The 19,909-nt window shown below is 44.9% G+C and overlaps 1 protein-coding gene across 8 annotated transcripts in view; it reads right to left on the reverse strand.

The window, feature by feature from the left end:
* Positions 1 to 18,201, reverse strand: part of snap91b (synaptosome associated protein 91b) — a 39,818-nt gene extending 21,617 nt beyond the window's left edge. For all 8 annotated transcript variants that reach the window (XM_062468205.1, XM_062468204.1, XM_062468203.1 and 5 more), the window contains exons 1-13: positions 17,943 to 18,201; positions 17,564 to 17,840; positions 14,914 to 15,056; positions 14,007 to 14,082; positions 12,731 to 12,833; positions 12,134 to 12,227; positions 8,178 to 8,289; positions 5,272 to 5,378; positions 5,133 to 5,174; positions 3,513 to 3,586; positions 1,749 to 1,761; positions 1,558 to 1,646; positions 54 to 130 (exon numbers count right to left, since the gene is read on the reverse strand). In XM_062468205.1, coding sequence (XP_062324189.1) covers positions 54 to 130; positions 1,558 to 1,646; positions 1,749 to 1,761; positions 3,513 to 3,586; positions 5,133 to 5,174; positions 5,272 to 5,378; positions 8,178 to 8,289; positions 12,134 to 12,227; positions 12,731 to 12,833; positions 14,007 to 14,082; positions 14,914 to 15,056; positions 17,564 to 17,693 — 1,060 coding nt within the window. In that variant the 5' untranslated portion in view covers positions 17,694 to 17,840; positions 17,943 to 18,201. The remainder of the gene's footprint in view (positions 1 to 53; positions 131 to 1,557; positions 1,647 to 1,748; positions 1,762 to 3,512; positions 3,587 to 5,132; positions 5,175 to 5,271; positions 5,379 to 8,177; positions 8,290 to 12,133; positions 12,228 to 12,730; positions 12,834 to 14,006; positions 14,083 to 14,913; positions 15,057 to 17,563; positions 17,841 to 17,942) is intronic.
* Positions 18,202 to 19,909: the final 1,708 nt, after the last annotated feature.

Consider the following 19,909-nt stretch of genomic DNA (forward strand, 5'->3'; position numbering starts at 1 on the left):
TGAGATCTGTAGTATGTGTTGTGGTTGTTCCATATGGTAGAAGGAGACGTTACCTCCCCAGGATGTGGGGGCTGCTGACGCCCCGACACACGGTCCTGAAGAGGAGAGAGGATCCAGGTCCAACAGGGAACTACAGAGATGGAGGGAGGGGGAAAGGGAGAGGAAGATAGAGAGACAGGGAGGGGGAGATGGAGAGGGAGAGACAGGGAGGGGGAGATGAAGAGACAGGGAGGGGGACATGAAGAGACAGGGAGGGGGAGATGGAGAGACAGGTAGGGGGAGATGAAGAGACAGGGAGGGGGAGAGACAGGGAGGGGGACATGACGAGACAGGGAGGGGGAGATGGAGAGGGAGAGACAGGGAGGGGGAGATGAAGAGACAGGGAGGGGGAGATGAAGAGACAGGGAGAGGAAGATGGAGTGGGAGAGACAGGGAGGGGGAGATGGAGAGGGAGAGACAGGGAGGGGGAGATGAAGAGACAGGGAGGGGGAGAGGAAGATGGAGTGGGAGAGACAGGGAGGGGGAGATGGAGAGGGAGAGACAGGGAGGGGAAGAAGATGAGGAATAGATATCGAGAGATTTAAAAAAAAGATTACACAAATTACACAAAGATTGATACGTGTCCCAAACATGTTACATTCACAGCAAAAAACGTTTTCAGCAGTATGAGAGAGATAGCAGTGACACCAGTATGAGAGAGATAGCACAGTGACAGCAGTATGAGAGAGATAGCACAGTGACACCAGTATGAGAGATAGCACAGTGACAGCAGTATGAGAGAGATAGCACAGTGACAGCAGTATGAGAGAGATAGCACAGTGACAGCAGTATGAGAGAGATAGCACAGTGACACCAGTATGAGAGAGATAGCACAGTGACAGCAGTATGAGAGAGATAGCACAGTGACACCAGTATGAGAGAGATAGCACAGTGACACCAGTATGAGAGAGATAGCACAGTGACAGCAGTATGGGAGAGATAGCACAGTGACAGCAGTATGGGAGAGATAGCACAGTGACACCAGTATGAGATAGCATAGTGACATAGCAGAGGATTACACTGCATGCCCACTCCAGCAAAGCAAATAGCTGCAGTTTTCTAGAGCCATCAATGGTTCTTTGCTCTGGGGGCGTGTCAGACAAGTGAGTACAGAGCTGTAGTTTCTACACTTTTGTAGTTCGTATTGGAGTCATGACCAAGTGTGCAGACTTTGGTCAGTTAAGGGTTTAGGTTAATGTATTTATTAATTTATTGTAATGGTTGGTATTTATGATAGCTAGCTAGCACTTCAGATATTTCTCCAGTAACATTTGCTGGCAAGCTAATATACTGTTTTACTTGTTTTATTGATGATTTTAACTGTGTGTTGAACACTTGCTGGATTTTGATATGTTTTAATAGATAACCACACAAACCGTTAATTGACTACTCGGAAAGGACTGGATGGGCAGCCATACAGATGCTAAGTTTCTCCACCATCTTGAAACTGGGTGAAAGCTGGAAATGTTGGATAACCCTAAATGACTAACCCTAACCCTAGAAATTTTGGACACTCACTCCGTCTCAGTGGGCGGGGGCTCGAGAGTCGGGACAGCAGCTGACTTGGCGGGCGTGGAGGTGGGGGACACATTGTTGGTGGGAGATCCCTGGATCACAGGCAGGGAAACCCCAATTAGTGGCCCTGTTCCCATGGGAGAAATTAAACAGAAAATTGTTCCATGTACATGGTGCTGAAAAAGAAGGCTCACCTTTGTAGGAGACCTGAAACAGAGAAAGTAGTTTAGCATCTGAAGTTCCACACAGCTAGATATAATAACACCTTCAAACAGTAACAATATTGTATCACCTACCACTACCATATTAGGGTTAGCAGGGATTAGGGTTAGCCTAGATACCATGCGCTCGTGTTCTGGAACATCAAGTTTTGTGTGATGACATGACATAAAAATTACATGTGTTTTACATGTTGTCACATTCATATCACACATTTACATGTGTACCACATACATGTAATGCAGATGTGAGCATCATGTCAGTATTATTTATTCTAGTGAACAGGTCTGATCCAGCAAATAATTCTCACCCAGTAAATGACTGGAGGGTATATTTTCTCTAAAAGAAGAACAAACAATTGGATCTTTTGTTGATAAGAAAGATGTTTGCCGGTGTAATCTGTTAGCATTTTCTGTCGGTCAGCGCTACATCACACGTTTCATTGCTTTGATTGGTTGTGATCCAGTTGCGCCCAGATGCAATTTGGTCTGCTCCTGTTGATAGCACCAATGGGAAATCAAATATTAACTGAAAAGTTCCAGACTAATACGCATATGCGAATTGGTCTGGCGATGCCAGGCTACATGTTTGTATAAACATGAACCAGCGTTATGTGTCTGTATGTCTGTGGTCACATCTTCACAGCTTCAATCACACACAGCTCTTCACATGGTTGACATGTGACTTCCCATCCAGGGTCATGGAAACCTGCTACATCTACCACTGCACCTGAGGTAAACCATGCTACATCTACCACTGCACCTGAGGTAAACCATGCTACATCTACCACTGCACCTGAGGTAAACCATGCTACATCTACCACTGCACCTGAGGTAAACCATGCTACATCTACCACTGCACCTGAGGTAAACCATGCTACATCTACCACTGCACCTGAGGTAAACCATGCTACATCTACCACTGCACCTGAGGTAAACCATGTATGCTCACCCATCACTGGGATCCCAAATGACAACCACAAAGGAATAAAGAGGGAGGGTTAAAGAAAAACTTAGGAACAAAACAACTAATTGTGTATGTTTGGTAGTGCTGGGTCTGCCTGGGACAACAGCAGAGAGGGTGTCTCTACTACTAGTAGTTCTGGTTGTATCAGGGGGAGTGTGTGAATGTGTTTATTACTAGTAATGACTAGGGTGTAGCAGGCAAAAGGCTCTAATGCAGATATCAGATCAGCACACCATGATTGCAGCCTCACTAATGCAGATCTTAGATCAGCACACCAGGATCGCAGCCTCACTAATGCAGATCTCAGATCAGCACACCATGATCACAGCCTCACTAAAGACATTTCAGCATCTCTGATGTATGTCTCAGTTAACACAGCAATTCTTTATGAAAAAATATGTTATTAATTAGACAAAATGGAGTGTGAATTCTAAAATTGCCTGCTATAATCCATATCACTCTGGTCTGGCCTAATCTGGTGTAGTCTGGTTTGATTTGGTCTGATCTAATCTGGTCAATTCTAGTCTGACATGGTCTAATTTTGTCTGCTCTCTTCTAATCTGGACTGGTCTAATCTGTCTTGATGTGGTCTAATCTGGATGCATCCAATCTGGCCTGGTGTGGTCTAATCTGGATGTGTCTAATCTGGCGCGGTGTGGTCTAATCTGGATGTGCCTAATCTGGCCTGGTGTGGTCTAATCTGGATGTTCCTAATCTGGCCTGGTGTGGTCTAATCTGGATGTTCCTAATCTGGCCTGGTGTGGTTTTCTTACCCCTTCTTTCCTCCCTTCTGGTCCTCCAGGCTGTTCATATGCGTCTCCAGAGAGTCCAGGATGCTGCTGGGAGCCTGAGAGAGAGCAGCGCAGGGTTAGAGTCATAAGAGAGAGCAGCACAGGGTTAGTCATGAGAGAGCAGCACAGGGTTAGAGTCATGAGAGAGCAGCACAGGGTTAGAGTCATAAGAGAGAGCAGCACAGGGTTAGAGTCATGAGAGAGCAGCACAGGGTTAGAGTCATAAGAGAGAGCAGCACAGGGTTAGAGTCATGAGAGAGCAGCACAGGGTTAGAGTCATGAGAGAGCTGCACAGGTTTAGAGTCATGAGAGAGAGCAGCACAGGGTTAGAGTCATGAGAGAGAGCTGCACAGGGTTAGAGTCATGAGAGAGAGCTGCACAGGGTTAGAGTCATGAGAGAAAGCAGCACAGGGTTAGAGTCATGAGAGAGCAGCACAGGGTTAGAGTCATGAGAGAGCAGCACAGGGTTAGAGTCATGAGAGAGAGCTGCACAGGGTTAGAGTCATGAGAGAGCAGCACAGAGTTAGAGTCATGAGAGAGCAGCAAAGGGTTAAAGTCATGAGAGAGCAGCACAGGGTTAGTCATCAGACAGAGCAGCACAGGGTTAGTCATGAGAGAGCAGAACAGGGTTAGAGTCATGAGAGAGCAGCACAGGGTTAGAGTCATGAGAGAGAGCAGCACAGGGTTAGTCATGAGAGAGCAGCACAGGGTTAGAGTCATGAGAGAGAGCTGCACAGGTTTAGAGTCATGAGAGAGAGCTGCACAGGGTTAGAGTCATGAGAGAGAGCAGCACAGGGTTAGAGTCATGAGAGAGAGCAGCACAGGGTTAGAGTCATGACAGAGAGCAGCACAGGGTTAGAGTCAAGAGAGAGAGCAGCACAGGGTTAGAGTCTAGGGTCTAGGGTATGACACCCTAACCACTGCATGTTGACACAATTTCATAACACAGCACCACCGCAAACCACAGGCCAGCGAAGGGTTAAATGAATTAAAGATCCTGCTAAATTCAATAATTTCGAGGGGGCGGAGCTTCAGCTCCTTCAGGAGACATGCCCCCCCAGTCTCAAGCAGAGACTTCTGATTTTCTCACGATTTCAAAGCCTAATTTAACATACTTGTCTGTGGGGTTTTTTCATTCGAATTTGGATGGCTGCTTAACAAGACATTCTTCTGTGGTGTGATGAGCTTAAAACTCATTTTCAATTCCACTTTACAGGATCTTTAAGGATCACACACACAGTCACACAGCACAATATCAACCTGCTACAGCAAACTAGTAACATAATTGAGCATGCCAAAGACTCATCCTCCAAACAGGCACTCTGCCAGGCCACCACACATCTCTATGGTTACCGGGTCCTCAAGAGGCTTAAAGGGACAGTCCTCATCATCAGAGTCCGCTAGGTCCACCACCACACCAGGGTGGAGACACTGGCGGGTATGGAAGGTTAGGATGGATCAAACCTATCTGTGTGTGTTCGGGTTGTCTTTATCCATTCTCAACATATGACTTATTATCTAAAAACATGGTTAAAACAAGTCATTTTCCATCACAGAGGAAACAGACAGGTCACATGACCCTACAGCAGCATGTCCACTCACATAGTTGATGTCAGGAATGTCATTTTTCTCAACTCCAACAGTCTACAAGAGCAAAAATCAAAGGGGAGAATTAATACAACAAAAATACACATATCTTACAATTGTTTCAACTCAGGCCCAGCTTGATATTACACGTTACCTCAGCGAGCTTCAGGAATTCTCCGATCTTGGTCACTCTGGTCAGGAACCTCTTGTAGATCTCCAGAGCCTCCTTGCAGTCACTCTTCTTCATTTTGAAGTACTTCTCTGTAAAGGGTTTAGGTTAGGGTTTGGTTAAGGTGTTAGTCTGTAACTACTGCATAGCTACACACCACTATACCTATAATATGCAACTATACTCACACCACTCTAACTATAATCACAGTACTCTTTTATCTATAAATACTATCAATAACTATGATCTATAGCTATAATCACACCACACATCAAACTGGACCATCAAATCCATCCTCAGCTTGAACATGCTGTTTAGGACCTGGGCTGGTGTAGGCTTAAGCAGCTGTTTGTACCTTCTGTAGGCCTAAGCAGCTGTTTGTACCTTCTGTAGGCCTAAGCAGCTGTTTGTACCTTCTGTAGGCTTAAGCAGCTGTTTGTACCTGGTGTAGGCTTAAGCAGCTGTTTGTACCTTCTGTAGGCCTAAGCAGCTGTTTGTACCTGGTGTAGGCTTAAGCAGCTGTTTGTACCTGGTGTAGGCTTAAGCAGCTGTTTGTACCTGGTGTAGGCTTAAGCAGCTGTTTGTACCTGGTGTAGGCTTAAGCAGCTGTTTGTACCTGGTGTAGGCTTAAGCAGCTGTTTGTACCTGGTGTAGGCTTAAGCAGCTGTTTGTACCTGGTGTAGGCTTAAGCAGCTGTTTGTACCTGGTGTAGGCCTAAGCAGCTGTTTGTACCTGGTGTAGGCTTAAGCAGCTGTTTGTACCTGGTGTAGGCTTAAGCAGCTGTTTGTACCTGGTGTAGGCTTAAGCAGCTGTTTGTACCTGGTGTAGGCCTAAGCAGCTGTTTGTACCTGGTGTAGGCTTAAGCAGCTATTTGTACCTGGTGTAGGCCTAAGCAGCTGTTTGTACCTGGTGTAGGCTTAAGCAGCTGTTTGTACCTTCTGTAGGCCTAAGCAGCTGTTTGTACCTGGTGTAGGCTTAAGCAGCTGTTTGTACCTGGTGTAGGCTTAAGCAGCTGTTTGTACCTGGTGTAGGCTTAAGCAGCTGTTTGTACCTGGTGTAGGCTTAAGCAGCTGTTTGTACCTTCTGTAGGCCTAAGCAGCTGTTTGTACCTTCTGTAGGCCTAAGCAGCTGTTTGTACCTGGTGTAGGCTTAAGCAGCTGTTTGTACCTTCTGTAGGCCTAAGCAGCTGTTTGTACCTGGTGTAGGCCTAAGCAGCTGTTTGTACCTGGTGTAGGCCTAAGCAGCTGTTTGTACCTGGTGTAGGCTTAAGCAGCTGTTTGTACCTTCTGTAGGCCTAAGCAGCTGTTTGTACCTTCTGTAGGCCTAAGCAGCTGTTTGTACCTGGTGTAGGCCTAAGCAGCTGTTTGTACCTTCTGTAGGCCTAAGCAGCTGTTTGTACCTTCTGTAGGCCTAAGCAGCTGTTTGTACCTGGTGTAGGCCTAAGCAGCTGTTTGTACCTTCTGTAGGCCTAAGCAGCTGTTTGTACCTGGTGTAGGCCTAAGCAGCTGTTTGTACCTTCTGTAGGCCTAAGCAGCTGTTTGTACCTTCTGTAGGCCTAAGCAGCTGTTTGTACCTGGTGTAGGCTTAAGCAGCTGTTTGTACCTTCTGTAGGCCTAAGCAGCTGTTTGTACCTTCTGTAGGCCTAAGCAGCTGTTTGTACCTGGTGTAGGCCTAAGCAGCTGTTTGTACCTTCTGTAGGCCTAAGCAGCTGTTTGTACCTTCTGTAGGCCTAAGCAGCTGTTTGTACCTTCTGTAGGCCTAAGCAGCTGTTTGTACCTGGTGTAGGCTTAAGCAGCTGTTTGTACCTTCTGTAGGCCTAAGCAGCTGTTTGTACCTTCTGTAGGCCTAAGCAGCTGTTTGTACCTGGTGTAGGCCTAAGCAGCTGTTTGTACCTTCTGTAGGCTTAAGCAGCTGTTTGTACCTGGTGTAGGCTTAAGCAGCTGTTTGTACCTGGTGTAGGCCTAAGCAGCTGTTTGTACCTGGTGTAGGCTTAAGCAGCTGTTTGTACCTGGTGTAGGCTTAAGCAGCTGTTTGTACCTTCTGTAGGCCTAAGCAGCTGTTTGTACCTTCTGTAGGCCTAAGCAGCTGTTTGTACCTGGTGTAGGCTTAAGCAGCTGTTTGTACCTTCTGTAGGCCTAAGCAGCTGTTTGTACCTTCTGTAGGCCTAAGCAGCTGTTTGTACCTTCTGTAGGCTTAAGCAGCTGTTTGTACCTGGTGTAGGCCTAAGCAGCTGTTTGTACCTGGTGTAGGCTTAAGCAGCTGTTTGTACCTGGTGTAGGCCTAAGCAGCTGTTTGTACCTGGTGTAGGCTTAAGCAGCTGTTTGTACCTTCTGTAGGCCTAAGCAGCTGTTTGTACCTGGTGTAGGCTTAAGCAGCTGTTTGTACCTGGTGTAGGCCTAAGCAGCTGTTTGTACCTGGTGTAGGCCTAAGCAGCTGTTTGTACCTGGTGTAGGCCTAAGCAGCTGTTTGTACCTGGTGTAGGCCTAAGCAGCTGTTTGTACCTGGTGTAGGCCTAAGCAGCTGTTTGTACCTGGTGTAGGCCTAAGCAGCTGTTTGTACCCGGTGCACTACGTTACTGCATGTGATACCAGCAAATTTGTCCTCTCTGCATGCTGTGTTTGAGATCTTGCTGTACTGTCTTGTAAGAGACTGCACCCACATAATTGTTGGGTTAGTTCACTGTGTTCACGGTTCAAAATTGTTCACTATGCTTGGTCAATAGTCCTTCCGTAACTATGACCACCAAAATACTGTTAGAACTGTGCACTTCTGCTCCTTGATGTTTTGCTGTACTTTCTGCATGCAGGATTTGAATGTGGCTTTGGATCTGCTCCCACTGTTGAGGAGGGTGCTGAAGGACCCTGAAGGGCGACAGTGGAAGGGTAGCTCACCCAGCAGGTTGATGACACCGTCATTGTAGGAGGCAAAGAGCTTCACCAGGTCCTTGAAGAGCAGCAGGAACGCTGCGTTGATGATGCCGTTGTTAAGCTCCTTGGGATGGACCTGAGGGCACAACAGAGAGAGAGAGCTAGGAGTGTTTCCCAGACATTGATTTATTATATATAATATAAATATATATATTTTATGGCGGCCCGCCACAATTAAAAATTGACCTCCACAAATGTATTTACTTGTTTTGCCATGTTGAACAGTAAAAAAAATATGTTTTTCATTAAAACACATTGATGAGCTCAGCCCCTTCTTGCCCCACCCGCGTTCTCTGTCTCTCTCTGTCTCTCTCTCTCTCTCTCTCTCTCTCTGTCTCTCTCTCTAATGGACTACACCCTCTCTCTCCGTGCACGCTCTGAATCAAAGCGCGGGACAAACAACCTTTTCCCTCAGAGAATGAGGATGAATGAGAATGCAAACATTTTTACTTGTTGCATTACTTGTGTACCCTATCTACACTCACATCAAACCGATACTAGGACATATGTAGCTGCCGCAACAATGTTTTTCTTTCATAGTTATAAAATAAATAGTATAAAATAGTATAAATAACACTATAAATAGTGTTATTTTGAGTTTGTAATGTCACTGAGTAATGATTGTAAGTTCTGTGTTGCGCTTCTAACGCCTATTGGTTAAAGAGTATTGCAATGCATATAGATCACGTGCTTCATTGGTAAGACGGCTCATGTGCTTCCGGATGCTGCAAAGAACGCAAAGGCACGGAGGAACACGCTCATCGAAAATAACAAGAAAATAGACTGAAAATAGACTAACAACTCCTAAATGTGTGGTCATGCGCACACGGTATGTTTGTGTTTTATTTTGTATGGATGTTTATGTGGATTAATTGTTTTGGTGACAGACGGATATGTTGTATGTTTTTGACTTCAGTTTTTCAGTGTTTGACGGTGTTTGCTGATAAAGAAAAGAATGTGCAAAGAAAATAAATGTTGATCAAACATCAGTTGGAGCATAGTAGGGCTGCAACTAACGATTATATTAATAATCGATTAATCTGTCGATTCTTTTTTCGATTAATCGATGAATCGGATTAAAAAAGAAGAAAAAAAAAGCATTAATTTCCAACCCTTTATTCAAAAATAAAACTGACAGTGCAAATTCACAGTGCAAAAAATCTTCAGAATGTGCACAAACAGGCACAAAATTTAGAAAAAGTTATTAATATTAGCGTGGATTTAATGCTATTTTCCAAGATGAGCAATTTATTTGAGTTTTGTTTAAAACTTTATTGAAAATTGAAAGGTTGTGGAAGTAGGCCAGACTTTATTAGAATAATCTGGTGTATATTTAAGATTTTTTGACACCATTTTGAAAAAAGTTAAGATTTGCGAGGATTAAAGATCCTGTAAAGTAAATTCCATGTTTTGCTTCTAAGTACATTATATACGTGTGAAATTAGTTCCTGAAAGCATGTGCAAAGCGCTAAAACTTTGTCACACTGAAATGTGGAGTTAAACCGAAGAACAGCTTCTCTTCCGTTTTCAGATCAGGTTTTAATGGGCGGAGCCAAAAAATGCCCTATCTACGTCATTTCGCCCTATCTACGTCAGATCACTGAATGGCTCCTCCTGCTGTACTGTTATTGTAGCCTACATCAGCTAGCTAGCTAGCTTCAGGATGTCTCCCACCACCCGCAACTGCATCTTTCCTGGATGCAAGAACTCCAGCTGCGCTGCAACGCCATTTAAGTTCCCTATTGATAACGAAAGGAATAATAGGTGAATAGATTTTGTGAAGAGCCACGCTCATGGAAAGCTTCGGATAAACTCCAACAGCCGCCTCTGCACTGACCATTTCACGGCAGACAGTTTTAACATGGACCAGAGACAGACGGGGTTCACCAACACACGGCTTCTCTTGCAGCGCGGAGCCATACCGAGCATCGCCCCTCCGGCCGTTCATCCTCCGGTCGCACCTGGATCATCCACCGCCGCCAGCAGTTCATCACTCAGTTCTGTGTGCTTGTTATAATTATACTATATAACATTTACAGAGGTATCTCTGCTATGAGTTAGTGCAAACCGCTAAATTGATATTAGGCTACTCGGTGTAGAATTATGGTATTTTGGTGAAATGGTAGCTAATGTGTTAGAAGTAGCCTAGTTGGAGAGCTCACTGTCTGCTGTCTCTGGTGTCCATTTTTACTGTTACAGCTCAGGGGAACATTTAATTTATATGCATCTGTATGTTTCACTCATTGAACAAATACATTCTAATTCTATACGGTTTTGTTCGGCTTGACATAGCGTCCATTATCTGGGTCGGAGGTAGGCACTAGGCAGCGAGGGGCGGAGCTTCAGCTCCTTCAGGCGACACGCCCCCCCAGTCTCAAGCAGAGAAGACTGCTGATTTTTTCACGATTTCAAAGCCTAATTTAACATACTTGTCGGTGTTATTTTTTCATTCGAATTTGGATGGGTAGTTAATAACACATTATTCTGTGGTGTGGCAAACTTAAAACTCGTTTCCAGGTCCACTTTACAGGATCTTTAAGCTATTTTCAAAGAGTGATTTTCTATCATTTTATTTGAAACTTCATTGAAAAAGTAAAGGCTGTGGACGTATACCAGACATTGTTAAGATACTCTGGTGTCTGTTTGAGGTTTTATATTCCTAAAAATATTATAAAAGTCTACATTTTTCAAAATGGTATTGGTAGTTTTCACCCGGTCCCTAACACGATGCTGCAAAGTAGCGTCTTCCGATTGTGAGACAAATGTCGAATATTTCACCTCGGTCAATTAACCCTTGTGTTATCTTCGGGTCATTCTGACCCATCAGTCATTGTGACCCACCGTCGTATTGCGACAAATTTACCGCATACAAAGACAAAGTGAAGCATTTTCTTTTAACAGCTAGGCTGTCTCAGACCCCCCACATTGCAAAGGTTAAAAGAAAATTATTTTAATTTGTTTTTGTATTGGGTAAAATTGGGTAAACACAACGATGGTTCGTTATGAACCTTTGGGTCATGTGACCCGAAGGCAGCACGAGGGTTAACACACTTTTTCAATGTATTTAGTGTGAAATGCTCCCACACCTTGGATGACTTGGGTCGTACTGATTTCTCTGCCTCCGCCAGTGTTTCAGAACAACGTTACTCAACAGCGTCTCTCCGATGGCCTTTCCTCTACCTCCGCTCCGTGCTCAACTAAACTTTTTTTTTAAATACTCCAACATCTCCTTGACTTATTGAGTGGCGTAATAATCGCGCGACACAACGAATCGATAATGAAATTCGTTGCCAACGCTTTTAATAATCGATTTTAATCGGTTTCATCGATTCGTTGTTGCAGCCCTAGAGCATAGCTTTATCTGTACCAAATGGAAAAGTTTAGGAGCAGTTATAACATAGGTTTGGGCTGAGACACATTTTTACAACATCTGGCTCCGCCCCTGCCTACCGCCACAAATATAATCACATTCTGTGGGAAACACTGACTATGTTAATAGAGGAAAAGAGAGAACTATGTTTATAGAGGAAGAGGGAGAGAGAACTATGTTTATAGAGGAAGAGAGAGAGAACTGTTTATAGAGGAAGTAAGGGGGGTCAGATGGCTGAGCGGTTAGGGAATCGGGCTATTAATCGGAAGGTTACCGGTTCGATTCCCGGCCATGCCAAATGACGTTGTGTCCTTGGGCAAGGCACTTCACCCTACTTGCCTTGGGGGGAATGTCCCTGTACTTACTGTAAGTCGCTCTGGATAAGAGAGTCTGCTAAAGGACTAAATGTAATGTAAATGTAAGAAAGAGAGAGAAGAGAGAGAACTATGTTTATAGAGGAAGAGAGAGAGTGTTCTCAGCAAGGGTCTGTATTGAGTTCATCCAAGTGTCCAGGTGAGTTCCACGTTGAGCCAGTGCAGATGAAACTCACATCAAACTCCAGCAGCGTGTCGATCTGGGCCTGCAGGATGGGCATGCCCTTCAGGAGTTTCTCAGGAGTCATGGTCCTCATCACCCCGTCAGCGCTGAGGACACAGCAGGTTCTCACTCACAGATTAGGACTAGGCTGGGTTATACTAACAACGGACTACAGATAATTATGACACATAAGGGTGCACTGGCACAAGATAAAAGGTAGTTATTCCTAAATTATGTTTAATTTATGACTTCCACTGCAGGCCATTAATAACCCTTTTTCTTTCATTATAATAAAAACATGTTATTTTTTGTAATTATGTTTTATTTTTATTTTTTAAGAGAGATGTAAAAAAGAAATAGCACAGGCCAATTAAGGGATGTGCAATATTACACCTATATTGCAGCAATATACTATCCAGGGACTGGAAAGTTTTTGGGCAGAGGTAGACAGAAAATTACGTACACAAATCAGTTAGGTAAAGGGTCAGAGTTAGGTAGAGGGTCAAGGTTATGTAGATCCTGGTGACCTCTAACCCCAACCACAGCGAGGGCTGTGGAGACAACCTCATATGATGCTCTTTTACTGGCTACTATGGGATGACTGACATACCCTTTCTTGACCTTGGTGAAGTCGAAAGCCATCTGGCGATAGGCGAAGGCCTTCTCATTCAGGTAGCGGCCGTATCGTCTGATGAAGGTAGACATATCATATCCTACAAACGGGGACAAAATGCCATCCACACAGTCACCGTCTACAACTGTACATGTGAGATAACTGCATTCTCTCCTCTCTGTGACCTTTTAGTAAAAACATAATTTCATCAGGACACAAATTGTCTCAGTACAAGTGCTACAATACTAATATCTTTTATCTAAAGACTGATCTGTTAGTTATTGATTTTATTGAAGCATCTGATGCTGGTGCTCCTTGGGAGAGCTAGTTGTGCTAGCCTGGTACTACTGGTCCATCAGAGCTAGTTGTGCTAGCCTGGTACTACTGGTCCATCAGAGCTAGCTGTGCTAGCCTGGTACTACTGGTCCATCAGAGCTAGCTGTGCTAGCCTGGTACTACTGGTCCATCAGAGCTAGCTGTGCTAGCCTGGTACTACTGGTCCATCAGAGCTAGCTGTGCTAGCCTGGTACTACTGGTCCATCAGAGCTAGCTGTGCTAGCCTGGTACTACTGGTCCATCAGAGCTAGTTGTGCTAGCCTGGTACTACTGGTCCATCAGAGCTAGCTGTGCTAGCCTGGTACTACTGGTCCATCAGAGCTAGCTGTGCTAGCCTGGTACTACTGGTCCATCAGAGCTAGCTGTGCTAGCCTGGTACTACTGGTCCATCAGAGCTAGCTGTGCTAGCCTGGTACTACTGGTCCATCAGAGCTAGCTGTGCTAGCCTGGTACTACTGGTCCATCAGAGCTAGCTGTGCTAGCCTGGTACTACTGGTCCATCAGAGCTAGCTGTGCTAGCCTGGTACTACTGGTCCATCAGAGCTAGCTGTGCTAGCCTGGTACTACTGGTCCAGGGTATTCCAATATTGAGACATGCAGCCTTGCCTGATAAATGGGGAGGGGAAGGGGAACAGAGAGGGGGTAGAAGAGGAGACATCTGTGTATTCCATGTCTACATGGTAACTGCTGGATGTTTGGCACGGTCCTTCATATGATTATCAGATCAGTGATTTCCTCTCTCTCCTCCCAGATAGCCCTACTTTCTCTTCCGTCTTCTCTGCTTGTACAGTTATGAGGTAACACTCAGAGAGAGAGAGAGAGAGAGAGAGAGATAAAGGGAGACAGACAAACAGAAACAGAGAGAAAGGGAGAGAGACAGAGAGATAGAGACAGAGAGAGACAAGAGAGAAAAAGAGCACCTCAGTCCCATCCTTACCGTGAGAGCCAGTTTTGTCGATAAAGTTGCTGAGGTTGAACAGTGCTGTTCTGGATGCCAGGTACTGGATAAACCTCTGAGGAACACACAAACACACACAACACACATTAGAATAAGGGAGGGAGAGGGAGGAGGGAGGATAGGGAGGCGAGGAGGGAGGGAGGTCCTCAGGTCTTGTCAGGGAAGCAGCTTTCAGCACCATGGACAGAGCAGCCTAACTCTTACCCTAACCAGAGCACTCTTGGGACTAATGACAACTCTACAACCTTCTCTGTCAGATTGAAAAGTAGGTCTAGTTTAAAGCAAAGCCTAACATGTAAGCTCCTTTTACCAAAGAAACCTCAGAATACTCTGATGATACTCATGGAGGCAGTCAAACTTACACATTTACTCCACTTCAAATAACATCTGATTCTACAAATGACGTCAAGACCTCAAGATGGAAGCACAGGATTCTCTGTTACAGGAAATACACCTAAGAAACACCTCAAGCTACTACTTTTATCAAAGTATCCGGAAACCATTTTATGTTTACCTAGCATGGCTGTGCTAAATTAAGTAAGTAAATTAAATTAAGAACTGATACCAGAAAATTACAAGTACGGAGTATCTGTACTTCGTTACTTCCCATCTCTGGTTCTCTCTCACCCAAGAAATGCACCCCCTGCTAACTCTGACTCGGAAAGTGCCACATGCATGAAACTTACTCTGGTTACTCATACTCAAGTGGCTTAGAGAGAATAACATGAACCCTTCCTCTGCCTAGTCCCCTTAACATGAACCCTTCCTCTGCCTAGTCCCCTTAACATGAACCCTTCCTCTGCCTAGTCCCCTTAACATGAACCCCTGTTCTGCCTAGTCCCCTTAACATACTCTGCCCTCCTGAACCACCCTCGGGCCTACTGACCTCGTTGCCATGGACACACATGTGGTGAGTAGTGACGAGGGCCTTGAAGACCACGACCCAGCTGGCGTTGGTGGCCCTTTCAAACAGCGTGTCGGCCATCTGAGGGATGTTGACATTTGTGGCGTTGGTGGCGGAGATCAGATCTGCATCAGGAGAAAGAGCTGTTATGTTGCTGTTCATCGCTAGCGCAGGTCAGTACGTGTTCCAGAGAAGATCCATGGAAATGACTGGAACGGGCTGAACCCCAACATACTGCAGCGGTTAGGGTTAGGGTGGGTTAGGGTGGGAACCTCTGGGATCACACATCATCCCACACTTACCTTCGCATACACACCCACACAAACACCATTCTGCACAGACGTACACCAACCCAGCCCCCCTCCCCCACACTTAGTCCTGAAGCAAGTCTAATGAGACAGATTCCTCACACATCCTCCCACACACACACACACACACACACACACACAGAAGATCCAAGGCCACACAAACACACAGAAATAATGCCATGTCATCCTCATCTCCCACATGGCATGGAGAGACAGACCTGACACAAAAAGTCAACAGATTAATGCTAATCACTGTTGAGGGGGTCTGGTGTGGTGCGGCGGACATGCATGCAATTAAACATACAGTGTGCACACACAGACACACTACAGCTAACTGCAGTTAACATGCTACACAGACACACTACAGCTAACTGCAGTTAGCATGCTACACTGACACACTACAGCTAGCTGCAGTTAGAATGCTACATAGACACACTACAGCTAACTGCAGTTAGCATGCTACACAGACACACTACAGATATCTGCACACAACCATACACAAAACACACACCCATACTGACAATCACAACCATACAACCACACTTACAACCACATACTTGCACCACAGAAAATGACTAAAAGGCTGTTACATAACCTCTGCCACCAATTGGTAGGAGTTGAACTCAACATCTATGCACATCTATGCACATCTATGCACATCTATGCACATCTATGCACATCTATGCACATCTATGCACATCTATGCACATCTATGCACATCTATGCAGCGAAGTCCACACACACTCCCTCTCTCAATTTCCAGGTCGACAGAATCCATCCCATTTTATACACACACACTCACACCTACACAGTACACACTCACACCTACACAATACACATGTAGTACGGTACCCAAAGAGCACTTTTAAATACACACATTTATATTGATTAAGGCCTTTTGTTTGTACGTGTGCGTGTGTGTATGTGTGTGTGTGTAACAAGGATTGACTGGTCTAAATAAAGAGTCTTACAGTAATCCCCAGTAGTCAGGAGAGCTTCTAGAATGAACCTGCAGCCATACAGGGTTAAGGTTAGTAGCCGTGTCCAGTGTCCACAAGACAAATATGCTGGGGGGTGGGGCGCACATGAAGGTGCTGTCATGTCCCTGAAGTAGGCCGGTATGTTTCAGGGCTAACATGATGTCCCTGAATATTTCTGGGCTAACATGATGTCCCTGAAGTAGACCAGTATGTTTCAGGGCTAACATGATGTCCCTGAAATAGACCGGTATGTTTCAGGGCTAACATGATGTCCCTGAATGTTTCTGGGCTAACATGATGTCCCTGAAGTAGGCCGGTATGTTTCAGGGCTAACATGATGTCCCTGAAGTAGACCGGTATGTGTCAGGGCTAACATGATGTCCCATGGAGAGGTTCCTAGCAGTGCACAGTAGACTCAGTCCTGTTAGGGCTAACCCTAACCCTGCATGGACACCACCCACTGCAGTCCTTATACTAGCCTCGGCATTGTCACCTTTGGCTGTGTAAATAATGCATGCAAGTCATTGGGCTGATAACTGCATTATTCATCAGGAGAGTGGATCACTCGGTCTGAGTCCTGGCTCTGCAGACACACACAGGCTCATCCATACCCTGACTCGGCCATCGCCTGCTTTAGTCTGATGGATGCCTGGGTGATAGTGATTAACAACTTCATGTGGCTGTTCCTGTCTTCATACATGCCAGCATTGCACTGTGAGGTCTAACATTTTAATAACACACCCCTGAATAATACAGACCTGAAGTTGCTAGGTATGCTGGTCTCTGTGGTCTTAAACTACCCTGACCTGATGTTAGACCGATTATTTTAGGGAATGTCTAAGTCCCTAACCCTAGTCCTTACCACAATCACTAAACTAATCTAGGGAAGATGGGAAGATTATTTTGAGATAATAAAATGCAAAACATACAGAAAGGTATTCACACCGGTTGAATGTCCTGCAAGGCACAGGTAAGGTAAAAAGAGTGTGTTTGGTGTAAAATGTGTTGGAACAGGTCCCATGTATGTGTCAGTCTTGATTCATGACAACTGCTTCAATCACTGTGAAGAAGAGAGGTCAGCACTGGGGTCATCTCCAAGGAAACATCAATGCTGGCATACCTCCCCTCACACTGGGTAAGAACAGCAAGGTGAATAAACATCAGCACTGGCCAGATATATCTGCAGGCCATGAATTTTGTGGATGGTGATACATTAATACTCAATTTGTGACAAATTGTGTATGTTCCTTCTCGTGCATGTGTGCATGCAATGCTCAATTTAAACTGGGTGTGTTGCCATCATGTCCAGAACCACAGTAATGGGCTCATGCTCAGGCTACTCACACTCAAGGTGCTTCTTCTTCGGCGCCATCACCTCGTGAGTGGTGGCTTTGCAGACGGCACGAGCCATGTCTGATCCCGTCAGCTGGTATTGCGCAGCGGCAATGCGATCTGTGAGCGTCTGCCCCGACATTTTCTCCCCGTATAGTAGACCACCTCAGGAATTACGTTCACCAGGTCGATAAAAAAATTATCCGAAACCGCTTTCGACACGGAAAATGTGTATCACCAAATTCCGGTGCAGTCCTCTCCCTCACGGGTAGGCCTATGACCTTCTGGACTGGCGACAAATAGCACAATTTGAATAATACAAATAAAGAGCAATTGTTTCTGTTTCAAATCATTACATTACATATGTGTGCGTTCACATGGACAGACTTACGCAAGATGGCCAATATTCGTCGTGTCCCTTAGTAAGCTAGGCTTCCGTTCAGTTCAGCACCTTGGATAAAGCTAGCGACTCTTACGTAACACTACGCTAGCCGTGAAATCTATTTTATCACCCCACAGCAATAACAAAAAACTAGATTAGATTCTTACGACAGTGTGGCGCTTTATAACACGTCAGAATGGTTTGGGTAAAGTCTTCAACCTCAATTCAAATCTAGGCTATTCCTTCTAGCAGTAGCCTGGCATTGGATAGACGGCCAATTGCTTCCTCACCTTAGTCAACGGAATACACGAGAAAAGACAAGCACGGGTGGAATGCAGTGCTATCTAAATAACGGTTTTTCAGTAATGACGCGACGTGAGCCCGGCTGCTCGTGAACTAGGCTATAATCTACACTCCGGACCTTTTTCAGGATGAGGAGTCCAAATGAGATGCTTTGCCCTTCTCCTCTGTCGACAGTAGCTGCGCTCCTTTCCCCCTCTGGCGGTCACCAACTCTGACGCTGGCGCGAGCAACCTACAGGAGTAGCTATTGGAGAGATGCTCGAGAAAATGTATTGTTCAATTCCACTGACTCATTTGATTATTTATTTATTCATGTAAGTGCCTATATTATATTTACATTCTCCTCTCCCAGTGTCAGTATATACACAGACAGGGTCAGATGACTTGGTTAACAAACACTTACGGTATCCTACCGTATCATGTTAGTGGCCGCAATGGTGCGTTCTTAAAGGGGACTATCGTAGGTATAGGATGGCTGGGAGGTGTGTGAACTAGCCGTGACTAAAGAAACGGATGTATTCTGACATGATCATTTGCTTTTGTGCGGGTTTTAAATCAACGGCAATTACAAGTGGCTCGGAAAAAAAGATAGTCCTAGCTTCGCCTACTACGTAGGCTGTTTCCTCCAGTGTGTAGGTAGCCTATACCGCGCTTACCAGAAGCACGAATATCATTATGCACCAACAGTTAATTTAGTTTGTTTCCAAATGCACTACTGTTGCCTGTGTAGTAGTCTACACAATGTGTACGCAAATGGTAGTGTGTCTATGAAACGACGTTAATATAAAATAAGCCTACATCGAATATTATAGACATTGTCCAGAATGCGTATTGCAGACTACAAAACGTGAGTATGAACTGTGTGTGAACTGGACAGTAACTACTAACCCTAACCCTAACCCACCCGGGCAACTGAAACGGTCTGGGTTCTTTGAGGCTTGCAAGACCAGTAGGTCGGATATTGCTTCCTAATATGTTTGTGCTGCTGGACCTTTTGAAAGTTTAAGAAAAAAAGTGTTCATGGCTGTTTCAGTACAAGTGTTTTCTTTGTAGGTCACTTAAAAGATTATCACCTAAAACATATTCAATTTGTCCGTTTGTGCGCATCACAGGGTTTTGCCTTGCTGAGGGCGGGGTTATGTGACGTATCAGGAACTTCAGCCACGTCGCAGTTACCCGGAAGGTTTTTGTCCCTCAACAGTTTTGCTCACACAACTGGCATTAAGTAAGTTACAACAACATAATATTGAAAACAAAATACGATTTATTTTAGTTGATAGAAACTGTTTCATTGATACTCTTTCATATTAAATCATTCACGAGCTGAGTATGCATACATTTAATAGACATTCCGGCAGATACTTTTACCATTCACTCAATGAGGTCAGTATCATTGCAGACGCTGTTGATGTATGCACTTTTATGAGAAACTAGAGAGGGTGCGTCCGTTGCAGCCCCAGCTGACAAATATGTTTTGCTGTATCACCTTCAAATCTATTGTTTATCGATCGCATACTGAATCAATGGATTTGGTCGCAACAAATCCTTTCAATGTAGTCTACCACCAATGAAAAATATTTTCTTTCTCCAAATGTTTGATGGGATATCTCACCTTTCAAACAGCCTGAAAGATGCATTCAAGGTTTACCAAGATCCCTTCCATGCAATTCCCGA

Source organism: Osmerus eperlanus, chromosome 8 (assembly GCF_963692335.1).
Source record: "Osmerus eperlanus chromosome 8, fOsmEpe2.1, whole genome shotgun sequence".
Classification (NCBI taxonomy): domain Eukaryota; kingdom Metazoa; phylum Chordata; class Actinopteri; order Osmeriformes; family Osmeridae; genus Osmerus; species Osmerus eperlanus.